This window comes from Mesoplodon mirus, assembly GCF_964341445.2.
Source record: "Mesoplodon mirus genome assembly, chromosome: 2".
Classification (NCBI taxonomy): Eukaryota; Metazoa; Chordata; class Mammalia; order Artiodactyla; family Ziphiidae; genus Mesoplodon; species Mesoplodon mirus.
The window spans coordinates 56,772,002-56,799,879 of NC_138977.1; the positions used below are offsets into that span (position 1 = coordinate 56,772,002).

Consider the following 27,878-nt stretch of genomic DNA (forward strand, 5'->3'; position numbering starts at 1 on the left):
GAATAAAGACACAGACCTACTAGAGAATGGACTTGAGGATATGGGGAGGGGGAAGGGTAAGCTGTGACAAAGTGAAAGAGCGGCATGGACATATATACACTACCAAACGTGAGGTAGATAGCTAGTGGGAAGCAGCCGCATAGCACAGGGAGATCAGCTCGGTACTTTGTGACCGCCTGGAGGGGTGGGATAGGGAGGGTGGGAGGGAGACGCAAAAGGGAGGGGATTTGGAAACATATGTATATGTATAACTGATTAAATTTGTTATAAAGCAAAAAAAATAAAAGAAATTAAAAAAAAAAAAAATAAATAAAAAAAAATAAAATGAAACTAAAAGACAACAGACAAACTGGGAAAAAAAGATGTACACTTGTACAACAAATAATTTACAAAGACCCCATAAGAAAAAGATGAGCAATCAACCAAAACCAAAAAATGTGCAAAGGATACGAACAGGCACTTTACAGAAAATAAAATACAAATACAAATGGAACACAAATTTAGATGCTTAACCCTGCTCATAGTTAAAGAAATACAAATCAAAACACTTAAGATTTTCACCGGTCAGACTGGCAAAAACAGGCACTCTCTCCTACTACTGGAGGGGGTCTAACAGCAGAGACGGTAGGTAATCTGGCACTAACAAAATCTTTTTAAATTTATTTATTTATTTATTTTTAATTAATTTATTTATTTATGGCTGCGTTGGTTCTTTGTTGCTGTGCGCGGCTTTCTCTAGTTGCGGTGCGGTGGCTTCTCTTGTTGTGGAGCACAGGCTCTAGGTGCGTGGGCTTCAGTAGCTGTGGCTCATGGGCTCTAGAGTGCAGGCTCAGTAGTTGTGGCACACTGGCTTAGTTGCTCCGTGGCATGTGGGATCTTCCAGGACCAGGGCTTGATCCCGTGTCTCCTGCATTGGCAGGCGGATTCTTAATCACTGTGCCATCAGGGAAGCCCCTTTTTAAATTTATTTTTATGTTTTTATTATGTAAGTCTCAGGTATATAGCATTATATTTCAAAACCTGTACACATTCCAGAGTGATCACCACCAAAAGTCTAGTTACCATCCATTGCTATAATCAAAAAATTTAAATTCTTTTGGGCAGCAATCACCTCTAGGAACTTACTCTTCAGATATACACATTAAAGTATATCAAGGGACTTCCCTTGTGGTCCAGTGGTTAAGAATCTGCCTTCCAATGCAGGGGACACGGGTTCGATCTCTGGTCGGGGAACTAAGATCCCACATGCCGTGGGGCAACTAAGCCCTCACGACACAACTACTGAGCATGTGGGCCACAACTAGAGAGCCCACATGCTACAACTACAGAGCCCACACGCTCTGGAGCCTGCACGCCACAACTAGAGAGCCTGTGCACTGCAACTACTGAGACCATGTGCCACAACTAGAGAGAAGCCCACATGCTGCAATGAGGAGCCCGTGCACCACAGCAGAGTATCCCGCATGCCACAACGAAGATCCCGCCTGCCACAACTAAGACCCAACACATCCAAAAATAAAATAAATAAATAAATATTTTTAAAAAGAAAGTATATCAAGATATATCAACACACATGTACAAGGACACAGAAGCATGTTATAAAAGAAAAAAATGATAAACAATGTCAATTAAAGCACATTCATCCTATGGAATATCTTTATGTAATGATATGGAAAAACCTCTAACTCATTTTTTTTAACTCATATTCTTAAGTAAAACAAACAAACAAACAAAAAAAATCCTACCACACACACACACACACAAACCAGCAAACTTCAAAAGAACATGCATACAGTGCCGTTACACAGGGATTAGGTATGCGGTCAGTATACAAGGGAAAAATTTAGTAGTCAAAAAAAACCTTGAAAATCACTGCTCAAAATAACATTGAGCAGTAATTTTCATGCAAACTATAATTTGAGAATCAATGAACCAGAATAAAGGAAAAAGGAAAACAATGAAATTCTGAATTCAGCTATCTGGACATCTAAATGATCATGCCTTTAATACAACTATAAAGTCTCTAGTATTGAGTGGGAGATGGGTGAAAAGTCATACACATTCCTTGTTTTACTATTCTAACCTGTTTTAATATTAAACCTTTATGATCTTAAATAAATGTAAATATATATTTTGTTGTGGGGATTGTTCACTGTTGAGTCCCTAGCACTTAGAATAGTGCCTGGAACATAGTATTTGTTGGATGAATAAATGGAAAATGAACACCTGGTCTGGCTCAAAATGATCAATGAATGGATGCCAGATTAGAATAAAAATCTTGCTTATTGAAATCACAATGCAAATTGTTCTTTGTAGAAACAAAAATCTTTTTGAGAGCTGGTATTTCCTTTTGTGGTTTTAGGGAACTACTCTTTTTTGGCTGAGCCTCACAGCATGCGGGATCTTAGTTCCCTGACCAGGGATCGTACCTGCATCCCCTGCATTGGAAGCACAGAATCTTAACCACTGGATTACCAGGGAAGTCCCAGGGAACTACTCTTTACTACGCCCTTGGTAATTGTTCTCAAAACTTCCTAATGGAATCCCAACTTTAACAATTAATTCTCCATTCCAGTATGATTTCTATTCAGTTTAATGATTACAAGAGATATATATGACATATATATATAGCTAATCATATCCATATATATAATGAAATCCTCATATATAGATTTGTTCTGAGGTTAGCTAACTTTGGGGATTGATACTTGGGAGGAGGGAGGCAACTGTTTATTTTATACCTTTTGGTGCTCTTTGTCTTTTTTTGGCCATGCTGCTCATGGCATGCGGGATCTTAATTCCCTGACCAGGGATCGAACCCACGTGCCCTGCAGTGGAAGCGCAGAGTCTTAACCACTGGACCGCCAGGGAAGTCCCCTTTTGGTGCTCTCTGAATTTTCTAACCATATAAAACATCAAAGGGATTTATATAGGTGATAGGCTTATGGGTCATTGTGGCTTTCTTTTACTTTTCTGTATTAAAAAAAAAAATGACACTATTTTTTTTAACATCATAGTGGTACATTCGATACTAAATTAAACCCTCCAGAGTTTCCCCTAGATAGTTGACAATATGTTCAATCAGGGCACAAAGATGAAGCTAATCCAAAACACAGACCATGTGGACTAAGGAGGAAAATGTGAGAACGACAGAACGCCATTTCTCCTTCTTGTCTTCACAGAAACCCAGTAACACTTCATTGTGACAGAAACAACCACAATGCATGAAGTCAAGCCTCAACTCCAGACAACATCAAACACCATTCACTTTTCACAATGCCAGCTCCTTCTCAGAACAGTCTCAAAAAGCTCTCTCCAGATATTTTGAAAATTTGACTTTTGTTCTGAGAAAAATATATTAAATGAACTTCTGAATTCTCTGATTGGAAGAAATTAAACAAGAGGCTTAGATTTCATCTACTGGAAAATGTTTAGAGCTAACACTTACTAAAATGAACATAACTTTAAAAAAAATCTCTCCAATCCACACCCTTATTTGTTAATCTTTAAAGTTGTTGTTTGGCTTTGTTTTTAATAGTTCATATCTTTCTATTTTATATTTAAACTCTTCTGTCTACTTGGTTTGGCACACTCATAACTTAATAAGGGTCAATGACTACTTAGTTGGAGGAAAAAAAGAGAAATTACTCGCTAAGTTTGTTGCCAAGTTCTTGAAGAGCTTGCTCCTGTTCGTGATATATTTTTTTCAACTGGTGATTTTCATCCTGGAGGTGAAGGAACTCCTTCAAAACAATAAAAGACAGAAAATGCAATTTAAAAGAAACAAACTCCACGCTGCATACATACAATTAAAGGATAGGAATGTATCCTTCAGCATTTCATAAAAAATAGCTGCTCTAAAAAAAAAAAAAAAAGCTGCTCTATCAACTATCAGCTATTTTCCATTCATTTAATCTCCTTACTGATATTTTTAAAGAAGACCAGTATACTCTGTTTCCTTGGTATAAATGTAAATTATTATTTGATTCTCTTTTTAAATAACTTAACTGTCATCAAGATAGAATTTTTAAAGTTTTACCACCATTATTTACTTTTTTAAGACTAATGATTTGTTGGGTCTCATTTCTAAGATGAGATAAGGTGTCTTTCTCCTTTTGAAGATCTTCTTGCAAAGTTTGCCTCCATTCCTTCTCAATCTTCAGATCGGTTTCCAGTTGCACCCTTAAATGACAAATAATACAGAGAAGTTCAGTGTTATTTCTCACATGACAGTTGTACGTATTCTTCATTAACAGCATCTCTTTGGTTGATTACTTTCACCTTTGTAATGCAATTCTTCAGGTAGTTTCTTTCACAAATATTTTTTAGAAAACAAGTTCAGTAGCACAGGGTTTTCAGATCTCAAAGTCTCAGTTAATTTGTCAATCACAAAAACCTCTTGCTAAATAACAATTTGTCATTTATTAACTCTGTATACATAAATGCTGTATAAGCATGGAAAATGCCTGGAAGGGCACACCATGCTATTAAGACTGGTTATATCTTAGAAATGGAACCATGTTCTGGGCCATGAGAAAATTTTTACCACAAACTAATGAAAAGTATTGTTCTGATATAAGGATTACAGCAACCACAAAATCAATTCAACATCAGAAACAGAAAAATCAGCCCTGGTGCCAAGTGCTACTTTGCAGATTACTGTTGGAAGCTGACCCATTACAGTACAGAGCTAAGACCAGGGAGACACTAGAGGAAAATCCACACTGCCTGAAAATGCCAGTTCACATTTGAAAGCTCTATTTCATCATTCAAACAACAGGTGCTAGCTGGAAAAACAAAAGTAGTATTCTTACATTTTAGGAACCCCCCCCAAAATAATTCCAATAATTATGGCTCATAAGTAGTTGTAACAGGTGAGGTATATACTAATAATACAATAGTTCCTAATACTATACATTTTAAATTATAATGTTATGTCATAATATTGAGAATATCACCGTATTACATTATATTTTTTGTGTTAATATGATTACTTTTGTTTCCTCATAAAGTTAGCATTTCCATCTACAGCCAAATTATTTTCAGTGAAGCAATTTTAGATTTTATAATTAAGGTTGAAGAGACAAGATACCTCAAAATGGAATTTACAAATTGTTGATAAATACCATTTCACCACAAATTTAAAAGGGATACAGAGGAACAGGTATATGTTACTAACACTGAAGTAAGCAAAGTACAGAGTGAGTGCATTGTTGAGTGGCCGCATCATCCAGAATCAGAAAAAACTGAGTGAAAAAGCAAAGGAAAAATTCTGTTTTTAAGTTATTTATTTATTTATTTATTTATTTGTGCTCCTTTTCTTTTCTTTTTAATTAATTAATTTATTTATTTTTGCTGTGTTGGGTCTTTGTTTCTGTGCTAGGGCTTCCTCTAGTCGTGGCAAGTGGGGGTCACTCTTCATCGCGGTGCGCGGGCCTCTCTTGTTGCGGAGCACAGGCTCCAGACGCACAGGCTCAGTAATTGTGGCTCACGGGCCCAGTCGCTCTGCGGCATGTGGGATCTTCCCAGACCAGGGCTCGAACCCGTGTCCCCTGCATTAGCAGGCAGACTCCCAACCACTGCGCCACCAGGGAAGCCCAAGTTATTTTAAATATATTGTCAAAACACATGTTGACCACCAAGGGCAGAAACCATAAAGGGAAAAAAAAGGGAAAATAGAACTATATAAAAATGTAAAACGTCTAAATGAAAAAAAAACCACTATGAACAAAGTTTAAAAATAAACTATAGGGCTTCCCTGGTGGCGCAGTGGTTAAGAATCCGCCTGCCAATGCAGGGGACACGGGTTCAAGCCCTGGTCCGGGAAGATCCCACATGCTGCGGAGCGACTAAGCCCATACACCACAACTACTGAGCCTGCACTCTAGAGCCCACGAGCCACAACTACTGAAGCCTGCATGCCTATAGCCCGTGCTCTGCAACAAGAGAAGCCACCGCAATGAGAAGCCCCCGCACCGCAAAGAGGAGTAGCCCCCACTAGCCGCAACTAGAGAAAGCCCGTGAGCAGCAACTAAGACCCAACGCAGCCAAAAATAAATAAATTAATTAATTTTTAAAAAACACACACAAAAAAACTATAAACTTAGAAAACATTTTCACTGTATGTGAAAAACCCACAGTAAACACATAAAGAGCTCTTATATAAATAAATATTTAAAAACTGAACACCACAGAGGAAAAACTAGAGGCTATGAACTGGCAATTCACAAAATAAAGAAATACAAAAGGCTATTACTAGTAATCAAAGATATGCAAACTCAAACAATAAAGCACAATTTTTCAGGCTAAATGATTCCTTTAGGTTAACTGAGATACGATAGTGTAGACCTATAGTAACTGATATGATACAATGTCCATAATGTAGTAAATACAATAAACAAGCTACTAAAGAGCATGTAGCATGATCCTCTTTCTACTGATAAAAAGCAAAAAATATCTATGCATACCCAAAAAGAATGTTCATCAAAATGTGAGAAAAAGGTATATCCAGGGAATTCCCTGGCGGTCCAGTGGTTAGGACACCACACTTCCACTGCAGGGGGCTTGGGTTTGATCCCTGGTTGGGGAACTAAGATTCCCTCATGCCACGAGAGCAGCCAAAAAAAAAGGTATCTCCCATATTTATTTTCTTCACTTTTTTCCACATTTTCTTACATTTGGTCAACAGCATGTAATGTTTTCATAATCAGAAACCAAAGAAAGTTATTTCCATTTTAGGTGAAAAATTGGAATTTGTTTTTCTTGGACAAGGTCCCAACTGCCTATTTCTACAGAAACAGTTCCAATTTTTCTGATGGACCCCCTTGATCTCCAAATTGTTAACATGTTTATGCTCTACCAAAATGGCACCCAATGAGAAATGAAATTACTTTCACAGTTTCAGCAGGGACAAACATCTTCTCTCCACAGCTGTACCCAAGACCTATTGAGTAGGTTAGCCCTACAGGGAAGGACCAGGTCCCTGGAGCATTATTCGGGTCATCCTTTAGGCAGGGATCAAATAGAGGCATCATTGTAGAATTAATATCAGACTTGTCTTACCTACCCTTTTGTCAAGCTCTAGAAAAATGATTCAGTAACACAGAGTACTGAAGTTTCAAGATTGTATTCTATTGACTGGCAAAGTGTCCCAGTCTTGCTTTTCACATTTTTCCATATTTCAGGGTATAGGGACTTAAACAACAAAACCCTTGGCACCATTAATAAACTTGATGACTTAAATGTTCTTTGTGATTTCTGTTGCCAAGGGAGTCCTGAAAGTGCTTTTGTGGAAGTCTTAAAATTAAGAGAAAATGTTCGTTTGCCAAGTGGTGGGATTTTTTTGGTGTGGGGGGGGTGCGTGTGAGTTTTAGTTTCACAATTTACAAATGATGTAAGTTTCCAACCAAGGTAATACTCCCTGGCCTAAAGCCTTATTCTATATACCAATTTCTCAAAATGTTATTTTTGTGGTAGATTTAAAAGGAACTTAATTCGGTTCTGAACAAGGTGGAGTAAACACATTTCTACCTATCCCTCCAACTAAGTACAGTTAAAATTCCTAGACATTATATATAAACAAACATAAGAATATTCTGAAAGGGGGAGAGAAGAAAGCAGACCAGCTAGGAATGCCAGGATTCAAGGAATAACATGGTGATGAGTTCCCTGAGGCTTCTTTTTGCCTTCTTTATAGCTCCGACTGGATGTAGAAGAAGCCCACAACCCACAAACAGCAATGGGCACAGACAAAAAAAGCCCCAAGAAAAGCCTACTCTCTCCTGCCAAAGAGCTAGGAAGAAGTAGCCTAGCGTGATAGAAACCTTTTGTACGATAAATGTCCTATTCCAAAAAAAAAACACCAGAGGAAAAAACCATGCCCACCCCAACCACTGTCAGCAAAAGCCAAATGGGGAGCCTAGTTTCTACCCTCACCTGGCAATAATGAGGCATCCCTCCCAATTCCCACTGTTGTAGATTCAGAGAAAGAGCCAAGTGCGGACTTTTTTACCACCACCCAGCAGTAATGAGGTATCTCTCCCCATCCACCTCTACGGTATTAGTGGAAGTCACATGGAGAGCGTGGACCTTTATCCTTATGCATCAGTAACAAGGCATTTCCCACCCTCCCCACAGTGTCAGCAAAGGCCAAGTGGGGAGCTTAGATTTCAACCCTGGCCTGGGGTTAGTGAGGTACCTCTCCCACTCCCCTCCAGGATGGTGTCAGCACAGACCAAGAGGGAAGCATGGACTCCACTCCCACTTGATGGTAACAAGGCACCACTCTCCCTCTCCACAGTGTCAATGGAGACTGAGTGGAAAACACAGATTTCAATCCCTGCCCACTAGTTAGGCACCCTTCTCCATTCCATCCAGGATGGTCCTGGGCTTCTATCCCCACTTGGTATGAAGAGTCAGTGTCCACGTTCCCCTGCTGGTGTGGTTTCAGTAGAGGACTGCTAAAATGTAAGATTTAAGTAAGATGCAGTCTCATAACATAGTTCCCAAAATGTCCAGAATGCAGTTGAAGAATACCTGTCATACCAAGACCCAGGAAAAATCAACAGATTCCAGGAAAAATCAACAGATGGCAACATGTCAGATAATTCAAGATGTTGGATTTAACTAATAAGAATTTTAAAAGCAGCCATCATAAAAATATTCCCATGACCAATTAAGAATATGCTTGAGGAACCCTCCTACACTGTTGGTGGGTATGTAAATTGGTAAAACCACTATGGAGAACAGTATGGAGGCTCCTTTAAAAACTAAAAATAGAGCTACCATACAATCCTGCAATCCCACTCCTGGGCATATACCTGCAGAAAACAGTAATTCGAAAAGATACATGCACCCCAACGTTCACTGCAGCACTATTTACAATAGCCAAGACATGGAAGCAACCTAAATGTCCATCGACAGATGACTAAATAAAGATGCGTTATATTTATACAATGGAATATCAGTCAGCCATAAAATGCCATTTGCAGCAACACAGACGGACTTAGAGATTATCATACTAAGTGAAGTAAGTCAGACAGAGAAAGACAGACATCATATGATATCACTTACTTGTAGAATCTAAAAAAAATGAGATAAATGAACTTATTTACAAAACAGAAATAGAGTCACAGACATAGAAAACAAACTTATGGTTACCAAAGGGGAAAGGGGGGAGTTTGGGATTAACATATACACACTACTATATATAAAATAGATAACCAACAGGTCCTACTGTCTAGCACAGGGAAGTATACTCAATATTTTGTAATTACCTATAATAACCTATAAGGGAAAATAATCTGAAAAAATATATAGATGTATGTATAACTGAATCACTCTGCTGTACCCCTGAAACTAACACAACATTGTAAATCACCTATAGTTCAACTAAAACAACAAAACAAAAAACTCCCAAAATGTCATTTCCTCTACCTGGAAATTCCCTCTCCTGCCCAGATAGTGACTTAGACTCTTGGGTATCATTTAAAATAGTTTATATTTTACCTCCTCTGAAAAAAAAAGAATATGCTTGAAACAAATTCATAAATAGGAAGTTTTGAAAGGAAGAAAGGAAATTTTAGAAGGGAGGAACAGTCAAACGGAAATCTTAGAACTGAAAAATAAAATAATCTCACTGTATGGTCTCAACAGGAGAATGAAGATGATGAGGAAAGAATGAATGAATTTCAAAACAGAACAACAGAGATTACCCGATCTGAACACAGAAAGAAAACTGACCGAAAAAAAAAAATAGTGTCAGGGTCCTATGGGACTACTAAAAAAAAGATCTAACATTCATGATATGAGAGTCCCAGAAGAAGAGGAGAAAGCAGGTGGAACTGAAAAAAAATATCTGAAGAAATAATGGCTGAAATTTTTCCAGATTTGGCAAAGATAAGCCTAATGACCCAAGAAGCTGACCAAAGGCAAAAAAGGATAAATCCAAAGAAAGAATCTTGAGGGTAACTAGAGGAACAATGATTCAAATGACAGTCTACCTTTCATCAGAAACTACGAAGACCAAAAGAAAGTGGCACAACACTTTTCAAATGCTGAAAGAAAAGAACTGTCAACTCAGAATTTTAAGGATATTCTGAAAATATCCTTCAGAAATAAGGTGAAATCAAGACATTCTCAGATGAAAGAGAACTAAGGGAATTTGTTGCCAACAGACCTACCTTAGAAGAATGGCTAAATGAAGTTCTTCAGACACAAAGAAGGAAACTGGGAGCATCTAATTTTTTGGCCAACCCAATATATAACTCTTTATTTTCTATTGGCCAACCCAATATATAACGAATTTTTTGGCCAACCCAATATATAACTCTTTATTTTCTATTGTTGTTTTGCTGTTTTCTTTAATAACAAGGTGGTACATATTTATTGGGGAAAAAAATACTGATGTTTATAAAGTAAAAAGTAAAATACCCCTGTCAATTTACCATCACTCCCTTGAGATAATCATTTTCCAGAATCTGTATTCTTTAAACTCTTTTCTATGTATATGTAAATACACACATATACAGTTTTAATTTTATAAAAAATGAGATAATACTTAGCATACTGTCTGCAACTTACTTTTTTCAATTCAGTGACATATACTGACATCTTTCCTAGCTGGTAATATATAGATCTATCATATGAAGTACTAATAAAAATGTTTTCAGAAAGTATCACTTTCTTTGATAACATAAGTTCCTTTGAGTTACAAAGGCCTATTATACTCAGTATCTAGAAACATAATGGCCATCAGTTTAATGCTGAACAACAGCAAAAAGAATAAAACTCTCCTTGAGCAAGAAGATAGCAAGACAGTTGAAAGTACTCTACAAACAATAAAGGGAGCAAAAACATAAGTTTTATCACAATTATGCTTTCTAGTTTTCTTTTTTTCTTTTTCTTTTTGGAAGGAGAACTCCACAACCTAGCCAGCATCATTAAATAAATAAAAATATAGGTTGTCTACCATTATGTGCAAAAAAATTGGGGGGGGGGAAGAGGGGGAAATTATGTTAATACAAGTATTTATTTCCAAGTATACTCACAGCTGTTTCTCCTTTTGGGAGATTTGTTTCTGCAGACCATCGAATTTACTCTGGCATTCTTGTAGATATTTCTTGTCCTCATCTTCAGTGTCCATTTGCGCCTTCTCTGCTTGCTGCAATCTGGTGTAATTCAAATCAACTTTGGGTAAAACTGAGGCTAGAACTAGGGTGTAAAAGGGTGAAGAAGACAAATAAAAGAAAAATGGGGAAATAGAAACATTTCTAAATGAAAACAAAGTTTGGGGGAAAACTCACAAACTCAAACGTGAAAGAGCCACACAATGTCTAGAAATTGTTTTGTGATTTTTTTCAATATAACACATAATATACCCAGAATACTATCTTCAAATGTGCTTTATTTCTTGTTGATAATTAACAATGCAAAGCAATATAGCCTTTACCACTTACGTAAAGCATAATGAGTTAACTTTCAAAGTATAATACGTGTGTTACTGCCTTTTTACAAAACCATGAAAAGTATAGTACTTATGTCTACACTAGGTGAAGAAGCCACATTGTTATATATTATGCTAGGATGTGTATGCTAGGAATCAAGTGTGCTACGAGGCCAAGAGCAAAGACCTGCAATTACTTCAAATAACAGCCAAGTCCTCCCTATAGAATCTTTATACATTTACTAAATTATGCCAATGTTCTGTGTGTGTTTATATGTGTTTTAAGATTCAAAAGAATTTATTACTAGTTGGCAACATTCTCTAGAGATCATTTTTGTTCCTCATCACTGAATTTTTTAAATTAGCTTAAAATGTGAATTTCTTTTTTTCTGTTTTTATTTGTAAGTCATTGCTTCTCCCTGTGCTTAGCTCCACTCCCTGCCTCCTATGGCCATCTAGGATTTCTTAGATTTAACGTCACTACTTTTATAAGAAAACATCTCCCAAGTATTCAAGGGACATTAAGTCCTTGTAGGGAATCAAAAGAGAAATTTCTATTCAACTAACCAAAAAAATTACCTCTTCTTTTCTTCCTTAAAACCATGCCAATGGCGCGACCTTCACACATTTCAAAAGTATAAAGGCCACTTCCAAAAAAAGAGAGTAATGTAACATTCAAGTTATCTCTAAATCTAAATTTAAATTTAAAATATTAAGATGGAGAGATGGGAGACCCAAGCTTTTCTCTAAGGGTACAGAAATGAAAATAAAAGTCAGAGTGAGGTAGGCCTTGAAGTTGTGCTATCACAGAAGAGGGCTAAGGGGAACTGGAAAATCAAGGAGCTAAAGCATAAGATGATGGCCAATCTGGGTTATAAACTATTTTAAAACATAGTAAAAAACCAGTAAAGGAGCTAGTAGGCAAAGAGTGGGCCAATGGGGAAAAAGGTCTGTGCCAACACATTGTGAAACCAAAGATTAACTTATTATTAAACAATTTTTATATTTTCCATCAAAAAGTAGCTAAAAAGATAAAACTGCATTCGAAAATTCTGACCTTCAAAGGGTCAATACTCAAATAAGCCCTTGTGCACAAGGTATGAGGAATTTTTGGAAATCCAAGTGCACCCACTCTGCTTTATGGCAGTGTATTACCACAGCAGCTGATCAAGAAGTGTACAGGGTTCCTAATACCCTTTCAGAACACATAATAGCATAAATTCTTTTTCAATTTAATATATTATAAAATTGTTGGTTCTCTTTTAGTCTGTTTGAATACAAGTGGTTTTCAGAAAGATATATCTTTGACCAGCTTGTACTGGTCCTGAGTGTCACTGCTGGCACATTTCACCAATGACATTGCAATTGTTCTAGTTTGAGTTAACAAATCATTGTCACTTCATAATGGAATGGACAGAAATCAAAAACAGAAAAAGGTAATAAAGATGTCCAAAATGTAAAAATGGGGATAAAGAAAACAAAAAAGAAAAAAGAAGAAAGAGGATGTCAATAAAAGAATATTCATGTCAATAAAGCATTAATAGTTATGTTTTTCATAAGTAGATTCAAAGAAAGCAATGATAAGACATATGTTGACACCAACATGACAGGTCAATGGAAATACATTACACTTTCCAACAATAAAAGTGAAAAATGCCAATATAAAACAATTCAATTTAAACAAAATTATTTCCTGGGTTAGGCTGAGGGTCCTAGCTCAAAGAAACACCACTAAACTGCCAACTCAGAAAGCTTGATTTCACATAAAGGGATGGTGAATGACAAGGGATATGACAATCAATATGCATGGAAATCAATCAGGGATAATTCCACCATGGATTTTGTTCATTTTTCACTTTTTCGAGGTTTTTTTTTGTGTATTTGTTTTATGTAATACATTGAACCAAATGAAACTGCCGATATTAGGCCTTTCTAAATAATCTACAAAATGGCAAGTTCAAATGAATCAGGCTAATATAAAGCAACTTGATTCCATGAAACAACCAAAACAAAAAAGGCAAAATTCTGCTGGGCTTTAAAAAAAAATTCCTAATCTAAATTTTCCTAATGGTCTTTGTGGCAGGTGTCAGAGTTGAATAAAGAAAAGAGGGGTAAAGAAAGGAAAAAAGAAACTAAGACTGGAAATGCTGTACCTTTGTTCCAGCTGCCTCATGGCTGCAGTAATTTTATTGGTTTTTTCTTCTAGTCGGGCAATTATTTCATTTTTTTCTTTCAAATCAGCTTCAGAGCCCTATTTAGAAAAACATAAAAGCTACAGTGGTTTTGATTTTTTTTTTTTTTTTTTTTTTTGGTATGTGGGCCTCTCACTGCTGTGGCCTCTCCCGTTGCGGAGCACAGGCTCTGGATGCGCAGGCTCAGCGGCCATGGCTCACGGGCCCAGCCGCTCCGCGGCATGTGGGATCCTCCCAGACCGGGGCACGAACCCTTGTCCCCTGCATCAGCAGGCGGACTCTCAACCACTGCGCCACCAGGGAAGCCCGGTTTTGATTTTTAAACCTGAATATCTATAAGCTTTGTATACCATTTTGCTATGGGATTGTTCTTTGAAATGAGCAGAGTTTATTTGTTGATTAAAATACTCCTAGATGCACCCCTATGTTCATAGCAGCACTGTTCACAATAGCCAAGACATGGAAACAACCTAACTGTCCATCAACAGATGAATGGATAAGGAATATGTGGTACATATATACAATGGAATACTACTCAGCCATAAAAAAGAAAGAATGCCATTTGCAGCAACATGGATGCAACCAGAGATTATCATACTAAGTGAAGTAAGTCAGAAAGAGAAAGACAAATACCATATTATATCGCTTATATGTGGAATCTAAAATATGGCACAAATGAAAACTATCTATGAAACAGAAACAGACTCACAGAGAACAGACCTGTTGTTGCCGAGGGGGAGGGGGAGTGGGGGAGGGAGAGACTGGGAGTTTGGGGTTAGTAGATGCAACGTATTACATATAGAATGGATGAACAACAAGGTCCTACTGTATAGCACAGGGAACTATGTTCAATATCCTGGGATAAACCATAATGAAAAAAATATTAAAAAGAATGTATATGTGTGTATAACTGAGTCACTTTGCTATACAGCAGAAATTAACACAACATTATAAATCAACTATACTTCAATAAAAAATAAATTAAAAATAAAATACTCCTAGATATAATAAAGCAGTACTACTACAACTAGTCTTCATTTAAAATGTAATAAAGGGAGAATTCCCTGGTGGTCCAGTGGTTAAGACTCTGAGCTTTCACTGCCGAGGGCGCTGGTTCAATCCCTGATCGGGAAACTAAGCTCCCACAAGCTGTGCAGCAAGGTCAAAAAAAAAAAAAAAGTAATAAAGGAAAAAAAAAACCTCAGCCTTCAATATTTTCAGAAGATGACAGAATAAACTCATGTAAAATACGCTATTTTTTCAAATTAAATTGTAAAGGGCTTTTGGCAACAAATCTACTTAACAGCAATGTCACTTTATTAGAAAATTTGTAACAATTATAGTAAAGCATTTCAATCAAAATTAAATCTCTTAGAACTATACTGTGTAAAGAAGTTTACAAAAATGTCTTGCACATTTTGACTGAATTTTCCCAAAAGATTTAAGCCTCATCTGTTAATCTTTCAGCATTAAGAAACAAACTCAGGTAATTTTTTTGTTTGTTCTTTGACATTGCTACATTTCTTCAGCTTCCATTTAGGAAGTCACTGGTTTTTACTACCAACATGGCACAATTAAAATGGGCTCATATCTCTTAAAAACCGAATTTTCATACAAACATTCATTTCAATTTATTTTTTATTTATATATATATTTTTGGCTGCATTAGGTCTTAGTTGCAGCACATGGGATCTTTCGTTGCAGCGCGTGGGCTTCTCTCTAGTTGTGGGGTACTGGTTTTCTCTTCTCTAGCTGTGATGCGCAGGCACCAGGGTGCATGGGCTCTGTAGTTTGCGGTACACAGGCTCTCTAGTTGAGGCACGTTAAGTCCAGTATTTGTGGCGCGAGGGCTTAGCTGCCCCACTGCATGTGGGAACCTAGTTCCCCGACCAGGGACGGAACCGCATCCCCTGCATTGGAAGGTGGATTCTTTACCACTAGACCACCAGGGAAGTCCCTCATTTTCAATTTATATAACAAGAAGTTCCAAGAATTTGAGAACATTCCTTACCTGCAACTTTTGATACATCTCTATGTTAATTGCTTTAACTTCCTCTAGTTGTTGTCGAAGGCCTATCAGAGTATCTTGTTTCTCATGTATATCTTTCTCCAACAACTTCATGGCAAGTTCAATCTCATGTTTCATACTAACTTGTACTGCCAGCTCATTCTCCACATCCTGCAATTCAATACAGCCTCAATTCACACACTGCTCCAGGATGTCAAAGTCAGATACACAACAGTTAATGACAACAAAAAGGAGTTACTATTTATTATGCAGACTACTCCTTTTGAGTTATAAGCCCCATTATAGGGAATTAACTAGGCCCTATAAGAACATTCTAAATATTTTCAAATGCACATTTTGTAAAATGAAAGCATTTTCCACATTATATTAATTATCACTATTTTAATGGCTAGAGAATTATGTATTCTTATGCCTCATAAACTCAGTATTAATTTTCCTTAAACAAAGAAATGAAGTAGTCCATATCAGTAAAGGCCAAAGATAAATCAAAAATCCCATTTCACAAAGTTTTAATTTCTTCTCTTCAAGAATTTTACATCAGAAGGATCCTAACATTAAAGACAAAGAGCAAAAGGGATGGAAAGGCTGGCAATACTCTCTTCTTGACCTGGTTTGGTTACACAGGTATTTATGTTATAATCCATCAAGCTACATATTTGTATTTTTCTGTCAGTATTTCATAATTTAGAAAGGTTAAAAAATAAGTTAATTTTAAATATGACTTTACTATTTGAATATTGATATCTGAATACATCATTCTATTCTATTTTTCATAATGCTGGTCACAAACTACTCATTTCAAAAACACAGACTGTAACATAGTTTAAAACCACTGTTTAAAAACCACTGACACAACAGGAGTTTAAAAGAATTTGAAGGGACTAAGGGGATCAGATTGCTATCCCACACCAAGGAAGATAAGGCTGATAGAGATTTTAAGTGGTGCTTAAGGGTAAATTATCATTTTTACTAATGTAACTGTAATGTAACCTACTTGTCTTAACTGAGATTCATCTCGAAGCTGCCTTCTGGCTTCATTGTACATTTCATCTAGCCCCTGCCTAGAATGCTTATATGTTTGAAGCTCAGTTTCCACATCTACTTTGGTAACCTAGGAAGAAAACATAAAACTTTTAATTTCTATAATCACTACTATTAATTAATACAGCACAGATATATCCAGTCTATGCAAAGGTCCCCAAAAGGGCTATTTCTGATGCAAGACAATCTGTCTGCAATCAATCTATACTTACTTCTAGGTGCTGCTGTGTTTTCATTAAAATCAATTTATTTTCACTTCGTAATTGATGATTTTCTTCTTGGAGTTTAATGATATTATTCTTTGCTATTGCTAACTAAAAATAAAACAGGGGCAAGAAAAAAAGATTTTAAACATCTTTATTTGTACTTGCTTTACAGGTTATGTTCATGACTATAACAACCGAAAATAAAATTTGAAAACTTGTAAAATATCTCTCACATCTACAGAAATTTTCATAAGAAAAATGTGCTCCTATTATCCCAAGATACCAATTAAAGAAATTATACTCTTATTTCTATTTCCTTTTGTTAGCCAGTCAAATCGTATGTTAGTAGAAACATATTGCTTATCTGATTTATAATATGTCCTGAATACAAAGTGCATGAGTAAGCATATGAAGAATTATACGGTAAACAGTTAAGACTGTAAAGACTTGTGTAAAGACAAAAACATCTGTAAGGAAAGTTCTGCTATTATTGAAAATGTAACACAGACATTCATGATAATCAAATAGGACACCCTTGTGAAATCTGGGCATGCTGAGTGACTGATGATCACAAATATGAGACAGCTCTCACTCTCAGAGTTAAATATGAATGACTAAGTGATTTGGCTCTGAAGCCTAGAATGAAAAGAGGGATCCTAGGAAAGGAAAGCAGGAACTACTCCCCAATGTTGGCTTGCAAATAAATTTCTGAACACTTGGTCAGAAAGGCAACTCGAACTTCACAGTGTGCCTATTATGGTCAAGAAGAGGCACAAACTAGTGAGGAGCTCTCTCTAAGGGTCCCAATCTATCAAACTATCAAATGGTCCTAAACTATCAAAATGAAAATGCAGTCATGCAAACAGTCATGTGCTTCCTGGTTTGGGAAAATTAGGCCAGTTCTAAAAGAAATATGAATTTTAATTAACATGTAAAGTAGGGCTCATAGCACTAACAACAGATTTCTTCCTCTAGCCTAAATAATTCTGAAAATGGAAAGCAATAATTTTTTAAAAATTTATTTTATTTTTATTATTTATTTTTGGCTGCATTGGGTCTTCATTGCTGCGCGGGCTTTCTCTAGTTGCAGCGAGTGCCGGCCACTCTTTGTTGCGGTGCGTGGGCTGCTCACTGCAGTGGCTTCTCTTGATGCAGAGGATGGGCTCTAGGCTCGTGGGCTCTAGAGCGCAGGCTCAGTAGTTGTGGCGCACGGGCTTAGTTGCTTCGCGGCATGTGGGATCTTCCTGGACCAGGGCTTGACCCCGTGTCCCCTGCATGGCAGGCAGATTCTTAACCACTGAGCCACCAAGGAAGTCCGGAAAGCAATAATTCTATGGTTAGATAGATTAAAAAAAAAAACTTATCTCAAAAGTAACTTTACAAATAGTATTAAAAAGAGATCTGAGGGAGTTCCCTGGTGGCCTAGAGGTTAGGATTCGGCACTGTCACAGCTGTGGCCCGGGTTCAACGCCTGGCTGGGGAACTGAGATCCCACAAGCTGTGCAGCATGGCCAAAATATTTTTTTTGAAGTTTTTTTAAAAAGTTAAAAAAGAGAGCTGAGGTAAATTTCTGGTTCTGCAACCACCAGACAACTACTTCGACAATGCAGGAAACCAGAGCACATGGGATGAGTTTTACACATGGGAGGGTGGAGAAAGGGCATACATGATCATGGAGTGATGCTTGTAAGGAAAAGTAATCTGAATAGGAGAACACGAGGGACAGGATCATTTTAATGGTAATTTCTAACTATAGGTGATACAGGTCATCCAGATTAAAAAATGAGACTCATGGTTTATTTATAGAAGAGTTGTATGCATTTCATCTTTGGGGCTCATTTCTAGAAGCTGAGTATCTCAAACAATTCACAGATTCACCTAAGAATTTGCCAGAGAATACATGGTTTCTTTAGAACTTATGATCATCAATTACAACTATACTATAAGTATTCCATCATAATGATGAAAATGTGTTTGTGTGTGTGCGTGCACGTTTAATGCATTCATACTTAAAATGGAAAAGGATCACCAATACTAGGTCCATGAAAGGCAATTATCCATGGTTAGGTGACAATACCTCTTCAATCAGCTTAGTATTTGACTTTTCTAAAGAGTCAACTCTTGAATGGAGACTGCTGACTGTGCTGCTGAAATTAATAAAGAAAAAACTCATTCAGAATCACACAAACTCACAAAGGCAAGAAAAAGTATGTTATCCTGGACTCATCATGTTGACTGACATGCACCAACTGCCCTGTCTGAATTTTTGATTGTGGGAAATTTCATTAAGTTGGAGAACTTGAGCTGACTAACAGCAATAAAATCTGTAGCAAAAGAATAAAATTTTCTATTAAAATTCCATTTGATGCTGCTCATTATATTTTGCTGTCTTCTTAGGGTCCTTCTTATATTTAACTTATAACATTTAGGAATTAAAATTCCACACAAAGATTACTAAATATTGTTAAAACTAAATTCAAAATTATTTTAAGTTTAGGATGAATTTTAAATGTCCACTTTATAATTAAGTGGCTTAATGAAGCTTGTAAATAGTGGTCTTCAACACAAGCTCCCTCTGGTCACCCTCTCCACTTTCATAATAACTTAAAGACCTCCCAAGTCACCCATGGTTTGGGAAATGTGAATATGAGACACCCAGCATCAGGTATCCAATCAGCCTGCAACTAAGCAATCACCCGTCTTTCAAGGATAGAGTCAAAAGTCAGGTTACAGTATATGAACAAATTTGTTCTGTGAATTTTTACTTAAATCGATCAAGATTGGACATTATTGTACATTTTACTGAGTCGTTTTTCAAGGCCTGCTTGATTCTACCATCTCAAACTTTCTCTAATAAAATGAAATATGCTGTATACGTTACAGTAAAATCTATAATAGATTCAACAAATTTTATACTAGCCTCAGAAGTAAGTAATGGCATATTAGTTTAACTGATGAAACAAGAAAAATGTTTTTCTACTCATATTAAATCATTTTTAAAATACAATCATTCTTAGGTAAACAACTTGAATTTTTCACAAACAGCACAAGGGTATCCTGATGGTGATATGTAATAAGTACAGGACTAGGAGATGGAAGACCAAGTTTATAGTCCCTGCTTTTCTACTTTCTAACTGTTTCACCTTCAAAGCTGTAAAACCTTTCTGAGCTTCAGTTTCCTTATCTATAAAATCAGACAATGATATTTGCCCTACTTTTATGTGAGAATCAATAAAATAATAATCAAAAAGCACTTAAAAACAATAAACGCTCAACAGTTGTTTTCTTTAAGTGAAGGATAATAAGTGAGTTCTGTTTTTTCTGTTTTCTATACTTTTGAAATATTCTAAATGTACAAGAACTACTTTCTAAAGAGACAAACAATAAAAAAGTTAATACATAAAATATACAAAAGTAAGGTACCAGTATTGCTGTAACTGAATAATACACATAATTGAAAAGGGAATGAGAAAGCTCTTCTGAACTGAATGAAATAAACTCTAAAGATAAACAGTTGAGTAGGAATAGTAAAGTACAGACTAGTGTAAAAAGTATGCTACCCTATGTATCTCTGGAGGCATATACAAGAACCTAGTGTATTAACTACTCCCAAAGAGGGAAACCAGATGGTTGGAGATCAGGGAAGAGGGAAATTTTTCATTTTATGTTCTTTTTGAAGTTCAAACCATGTGAATATATTCCCCATTCCCAAATAGTGAATAAAAATTTAAAAGTAAATAAATAAGCAGTACAAGACTGCATTCATATATACAATCTCAGAAATACAAATTACAAAATACATATATATATATGCATATATTTCCTATGATACCAATTTTTTTTTTTTTTTTTTTTTTTTTTGCAGTACGCGGGCCTCTCTCTGTTGTAGCCCCTCTCCTGTTGCGGAGCACAGACTCCGGACGCGCAGGCCCAGCAGCCATGGCTCATGAGCCCAGCCGCTCCGCGGCATGTGGGATCTTCCCGGACCGGGGCATAAACCCGTGTCCCCTGCATCGGCAGGCGGACTCTCAACCACTGTGCCACCAGGGAAGCCCGATACCAATTATTAAAACTCCATGATAAAAAAAAAGAAAAGACACTGATATAAGATCTTTCTTCTCTCTCCAACTTCAGAGAGAAAGCAAGAGTTACAACTTATTAGTTTCTTTTTCTAAAATGGGAAAATGTTTAACTGTATTTTCTGATTGTAATGCATGTTTATTGAGTGAAACTCAGAAAATACAGAAAAGTATAAAGAAATTTAAAATTTTTTTTAATTATTTTTTATTATTCATAATATCACCCAGAGATAGCCATTTTTGAATTATTCATCTTAGTTAATGAGAACAGTCTGTTTCTAACAATGTAGTAAATATTATTCACTATACCTGTGCTATCTGGTATGGCAGCCATAAGCCACATGTGGCTTCTCTGAATTGAAATGTGCTGTAAGTGTAAAATGCACATTGAATTTTGAAAACAGTACAACAAAATATATAAAATATCTCATATTTCATGTTTCTTTTTTATTTTTTTAATGTGGTTACTAGATATTTTAAATTACCTTTGTGACTCACATTATATTTCTACTAGACAGAACTATACTACACTATTTTACACACAAGATCTCAGAAATTCTTCCCAGATAGAGTATTCACTAACAGCTTCAATGACCAGGTGACATTGTAAGGAGAAAACTTCCACCATGGAAGATGACAGTCACACTGACACGTGAAGTCCTTTGAAGTAGGAAAAATGAATTTTTTTCCTACTTCATTTCCACCAAAATGATATAAACTTTCACCCTCTCTAGCCTTTTTTTCTCAAGGGTAGAGGGATAAGTCTGAAATTCTATTTTTTTTTTTTATTTATTTATTTTCTTTCTTTTTATTTTTGGCTGCATTGGGTCTTCATTGCTGCTCCTGGGCTTTCTCTAGTTACGGTGAGCGGGGGCTACTCTTCGTTGCAGTGTGCGGGCTTCTCATTGCGATGGCTTCTTATTGCAGAGCATGGGCTCTAGGCACACAGGCTTCAGTAGTTGTGGCATGCGGGCTCAGTAGTTGTGGCACATGGGCTTAGCTGCTCCACAGCATGTGGGATCCTCCTGGGCCAGGGCTCAAACCCATGTCCCCTGCATTGGCAGGCAGATTCTTAACCACTGCGCCACCAGGGAAGCCCTGAAATTCTATTTTTAAATGTCTCTGAAGATTCTATTTAAAAATATGACTCTCATTTTCTGCTGAAAATCAATTATTTCCAATAATTCTCTGTATTCTCAATTTCCATTCACTCTCTATCCGCTCAACCCCTTTTCAAAGATGCTTAGAAAAAAGGAATAGGCTTAAGATGACCTGAAGGGGGGGAAAAAAAAACCTAAGACAACATCCAAAATGTTCTAAGTATCCATGTGTCCATAATACTTACTTCAGTTGTCTATTTAATTCTTCAACATAATTCTTCTGGTCTAATATGGCAGCAATTTGAACATTCCTAGAGGAGGGGAAAAAGTAGCTTTGTGCTAACTGGAAAGGTATTTACTGGGTGACCAAAAAAAAAAAAAAAAACCACACAAAAGATCTAAATTATCTAAAATTGTTGTTAAACCATAATGGTAACACAACGTTATCTTGCCTTTAAAATAAAATTCAAGAATCTTTATAATCATATAGCAGCAAGCTGTGTACTAAATAACTATAACTTTTGTTAAATAAATTACTTGCTAATATTAAACAATACCATTACTATGTTTTTAATTTTTTTTTTTTTTTTTTTTTTTTTTGCGGTACGCGGGCCTGTCACTGTTGTGGCCTCTCCCGTTGTGGAGCACAGGCTCCGGACGTGCAGGCTCAGCGGCCATGGCTCACGGGCCTAGTTGCTCTGCGGCATGTGGGATCCTCCTGGACCAGGGCACGAACCCGTGTCCCCTGCATCGGCAGGAGGACTCTCAACCACTGTACCACCAGGGAAGCCCTGTTTTTAAATATTTTTGCATTTATTTTTTTAAGAAATATATTTGACATATAACATTGTGTAAATTTAAGGTGTACAACATGTTAATATAATACATTTAATATTGTGAAATGATTGATGTTATGTCTTAAAATAAACCAGCATTTGTAAGCTTATGAATAATAAGCCTTCATTTCTTTTTATCACAGAAACAGAGCTGACTATTAAAATGGGTCTCCGGGGAATTCCCTGGCAGTCCAGTGGTTAGGACTCCACGCTCTCAGTGCCAAGGGCCCAGGTTCAATCCTTGGTCAGGGAACTAAAATCCCATAAGCCGTGCAGCACAACCAAAAAATAAATAAAAAATAAAATGGGTCTCTAAACTACTGGTATGACCAAAAGTCATACTTCAGATTAAAACCTCCTTCTAAGTGATTTTTGCTTTGTAAACCTTGTAAATGGAAGTGAAAACAAAACAAAGCAGGAACTACACAGAAAAAAAGGAAATAAAAACCACATTGCAAATAGATGGACCTCATACTGATTTGTAAAGAGCTACATATAAAATACAACATGTGAAATAACTTAGGAAAATCATACCTTTCTTTATTTCCAATATCTTCTTCATTCTTTAAATACATGGAAAAATCAATCACTCCAACCTAAAGTAAATAAAGTTATTCTTATTTAGAGGGTGAAAATTCTAGAAGTACCTTTAACATACAACTGACTTTCATCCCTAATTTTCCTCTGGTGTTTAACAGCACTGTTTACAACTTAGAGTAATACCTGGATCAAAGAGGAACAGTACAAACTGAAAACACTCTGCATTTGGCACTAGTCATTCTCACTTACTTGTGAGTCTAAATCCTCTCCCTTTACACACAGATTAGCGTCTATCACATTCAGGCCAACCAGCAGCCCAACAATTACTGCTCCTTCTTCTTCCATCATTAGTGCATGATACTCATAGAATTCACTGTGAAAATTAAAATAATAAAAATCTTAAATTACAAATTTATTTCGAAAACTAAATTTTAAAATCTCAATACCTTATTACAGCATGGAACCAATATAAATTAGGTAACTTGAAATTAGCCTTTCTATATGCAAATAACTTAAAATTTTTGAGATTTAAATGTCTATAAAGAAAACGTAGAAGAAACGGACTGAAGGAGATAAAAGAGGAAAAGGAATTTTGAGAGAGAGAAAAGAGAAGCAAACAGAGATTAAAAAAAAAAAAAGGGGGCAGCATTGAGGCCTGGAATGTTTGTGACTCTCAAAAGATACAGTGACTGCTGCTGATCTGATTATGATACTTTTTAGTACAGTTGAATTTTCATCCCAGGATTTATTAAGACGCTTAGGATAAAGACTAATGTGGGGAAACGAACATAAGAAACATTTCAACTCCATTTTCAAGTCAATGCATTTGGTATATCTATTGCAAGTGCTCTTAATAGATAAGCATTAAAGATATTTATGGATATCTAGATCCCAAAACATGTTCAAACAAGAGACTTGTGAAAGAAATAGGACAGCCTAAAAACTAAGACTTGACAACTAATACTCAGAAAACTATTTATCACTGTCTCATGCCTTCCTCAAGAAGTCCCATGTATATTACTTAATCACCTTAATTAACCTTCAGAATATCGTTGAGAAATTGAAGGTGTTTAAAGCATGGTCATTCTCATTTAACAAATGGGAAAACCAAGATGTACAAATGGAGTCACAAGTAAAATAAAAAACGACCAGGGACTTCCCTGGTGGTCCAGTAGTAAGAAATCCACGTTCCAGTGCAGGGGATGAGGGTTTGATCCCTGGTTGGGGAACTAAGATCCCACGTGCCGAGGGGCAACTAAGCCCACAAGCCACAACTACTAAGCCCGTGTGCCTCAACTAGAGAGCCACGTGCTGCACACTACACAGCCCACACACTCTGGAGCCTGCACACCACAACTACAGAGCCCACGTGTTCTGGAGCTCACGCGCCATAACTACAGAGAGAAAACCCACACGCCACAACTAGAGAGAAGCCCACACGCTGCGACGAAGAGCCTTAGCACCACAATAAAAAAGATCCCTCAGGGCTTCCCTGGTAGCGCAATTGTTGACAGTCCGCCTGCCGACGCAGGGGACACGGGTTCGTGCCCCGGTCTGGGAGGATCCTACATGCCACGGAGCGGCTGGGCCTGTGAGCCATGGCGGCTGAGCCTGCGCGTCCGGAGCCTGTGCTCCGCAACGGGGGAGGCCACAACAGTGAGAGGCCCGCGTACCACAAAAAAAAAAAAAAAAAAAGATCCCTCATTCCACAATGAAGACCCGATGGAGCCAAAAATAAAAATCCATCAATAAATTTAAAAGAAGAAAACATTAAAAAAAAAAAAAGACCAGATTCTCCAAAATATCACAGAGGCACTCTAAGAGAACAAGGGCGAAGAGAGGGGCTGCCATGGGCCCACTCCTTTTGAGAACTGATATCCTTGCTTTGAAAGTCTGTCTTAAACATTTAGTCTTCAATTTAAACTGACAGTTTAAAAAGCTCCCACAATACAGTCAAAGCAGTAGTTTGGACATTCAAGATCTAAAAAGAAACCTCCTGAATTAAAGCCCCAAATTCCAATACAAATTTTTATTCATAGAATTAACTGTAATTTAGGAAAAAATTAAAACTTAGAAATATGACATATAAATTTCCACCTTGTCAGCCAATAAAAATCTTACAGTATTCATTTTTTAGGTTAGTTCTTGATCCACATTATGTCCCCACCATGCTTCTCTATCTCATTTTGCTCCTCCTTTTATTTTATGCCATCATATCCTTTCATACTATATCTTCAATCCTTTTTGGGAAACAGGATATAAATGAAATAAAAAATGAAAATAAACATGATTTAATGGTAATACCTCAAGAGATCCCTTTGAATAATTAAGCAACGCAGGTAGTCAGCCATTTTTTTTTGCATGAGGGCTAATCGAAGCCACGCTCTTGCACGACCCAGGGGGGTCCTGAAAAGCAAAACCCAACAGTCAGAAAAGAGCCCCAGCCCAAAGATTATAGACTACATCTTCTATCTTTGTTGAAGTACACATTAATAAAGAAAAAAGGCAATTTATCATGGTTTCATCTTAGTTTCTAGAGCTTCAAGTCAGCTCTTTGAGCATGCAAACCAATCCCTGGGAGCTTTTTAAGTCTCTAAGATAAATCTGCACCTACAGGACATCTAGGTACCATTTATGCCTTGGAAAAAATGACTCTCTAAGTAGTGAGGATATTTCCACAAGAAATATTTTATCAGAATAGGCTTAGCCCTCTAAATATGATTATGCAAAATGCATAAATAAATGCAATATAATGCTCTCAAAAAATAACTGATATTATATCTGAATTTTAAAAATCATGACAAAGCTAAGAAGGTATCTAGATGCTAATTAATTAGAAAGAATCACTGCTTGCTATTTTTCAAATGCTTCTTTTATCCAGTTGTCGTTTAAAACATTAAATCTTCTCTTTAACGTGGAGGCCTGATGGGAACAGAACTTTTAAAACAACAAATTTGTCTGAAATGCTGTGGACCAGGCCATTTTTGCTGGCTATAAGCAGTGTCTCTGGGACAGAGGGAGCACACAGCTCTTCTTAAAACTGAAGGAACCCTGCAACCTTACCAAATACGTTGATTAGTTCTAGTAGTTTTCTTGTGGCATCTTTAGGATTTTCTATGTATAGTATCAAGTCATCAGCAAACAGTGACAGTTTTACTTCTTCTTTTCCATTTGTATTCCTTTTATATCTTTTCCTTCTCTGATTGCTGTGGCTAGGACTTCCAATACTACGTTGAATAACAGTGGTGAGAGTGGACATCCTTGTCTTGTTACTGATCATAGAGGAAATGCTTTCAGTTTTTCACCACTGAGAATGATGTTTACTGTGGGTTTGTCATATACGGTTTTTATTATGTTGAGGTAGGTTCCCTCTATGCCCACTTTCTGGAGAGTTTTTATCATAAATGGGTGTTGAATTCTGTCAAAAGCTTTTTCTGCATCTATTGAGATGATCTTATGGTTAACAATGAAAGATCAGAAAGAGAAATTAAGGAAACAATAAAAGAATAAAATACCTAGGAATAAACCTACCTAAGGAGGCAAAAGACCTGTACTCAGAAAACTATAAAACACTGATGAAAGAAAACAAAGATAACATAAACAGATGGAGAGATATACCATTCTGCTAGATTGGAAGAATCAATATTGTGAAAATGACTATACTACCCAAAGCAATCTACAGACTCAGTGCAATCCCTATCAAATTACCAATGGCATTTTTCACAGAATTAGAACAAAAAATTTTACAACTTGTATGGAAACACAAAAGACCCTGAATAGCCAAAGCAATCTTGGAAAAGAAAAATGGAGCTGGAGGAATCAAGCTCCCTGACTTCAGACTATACTACAAAGCTACAGTAATCAAGACAGTATGGTACTGGCACAAAAACAGAAATATAGATCAATGGAATAGGATAGAAAGCCCAGAGATAAACCCACGCACATATGGTCACCTTATCTTTGACAAAGGAGGGAAGAATGTACAATGGAGAAAAGACAGCCTCTTCAATAAGTGGTGCTGGTAAAAATGGATAGATACATGTAAAAGAATGAAATTAGAACACACCATAACACCATACGCAAAAATAAACTCAAAATGGATTAAAGAACTAAATGTAAGGCCAGACACTATCAAACTCTTAGAGGAAAACATAGGCGGAACACTCTATGACATACATCACAGCAAGATCCTTTTTGACCCACCTCCTAGAGTAAGGGAAATAAAAACAAAAATAAATAAATGGGACCTAATGAAACTTAAAAGCTTTTAGACAGCAAAGGAAACCATAAACAAGACGAAAAGACAACTCTCAGAATGGGAGAAAATATTTGCAAACAAAATAACTGACAAAGGATTAATCTCCAAAATATACAAGCAGCTCACGCAGCTCAATATCACAAAAAACAAACAA

General features: G+C 36.6%; 1 protein-coding gene across 1 annotated transcript in view; it reads right to left on the reverse strand.

The window, feature by feature from the left end:
- Positions 1-27,878, reverse strand: part of RUFY2 (RUN and FYVE domain containing 2) — a 51,050-nt gene that overhangs the window by 13,938 nt on the left and 9,234 nt on the right. The window contains 12 exon segments of the mRNA XM_082603071.1: positions 3,649-3,743; positions 4,053-4,182; positions 11,049-11,168; positions 13,597-13,694; positions 15,647-15,814; positions 16,659-16,775; positions 16,918-17,019; positions 18,989-19,058; positions 22,336-22,401; positions 23,461-23,522; positions 23,716-23,839; positions 25,771-25,872. Of these exon segments, the coding sequence (XP_082459197.1) occupies positions 3,649-3,743; positions 4,053-4,182; positions 11,049-11,168; positions 13,597-13,694; positions 15,647-15,814; positions 16,659-16,775; positions 16,918-17,019; positions 18,989-19,058; positions 22,336-22,401; positions 23,461-23,522; positions 23,716-23,839; positions 25,771-25,872 (1,254 nt within the window).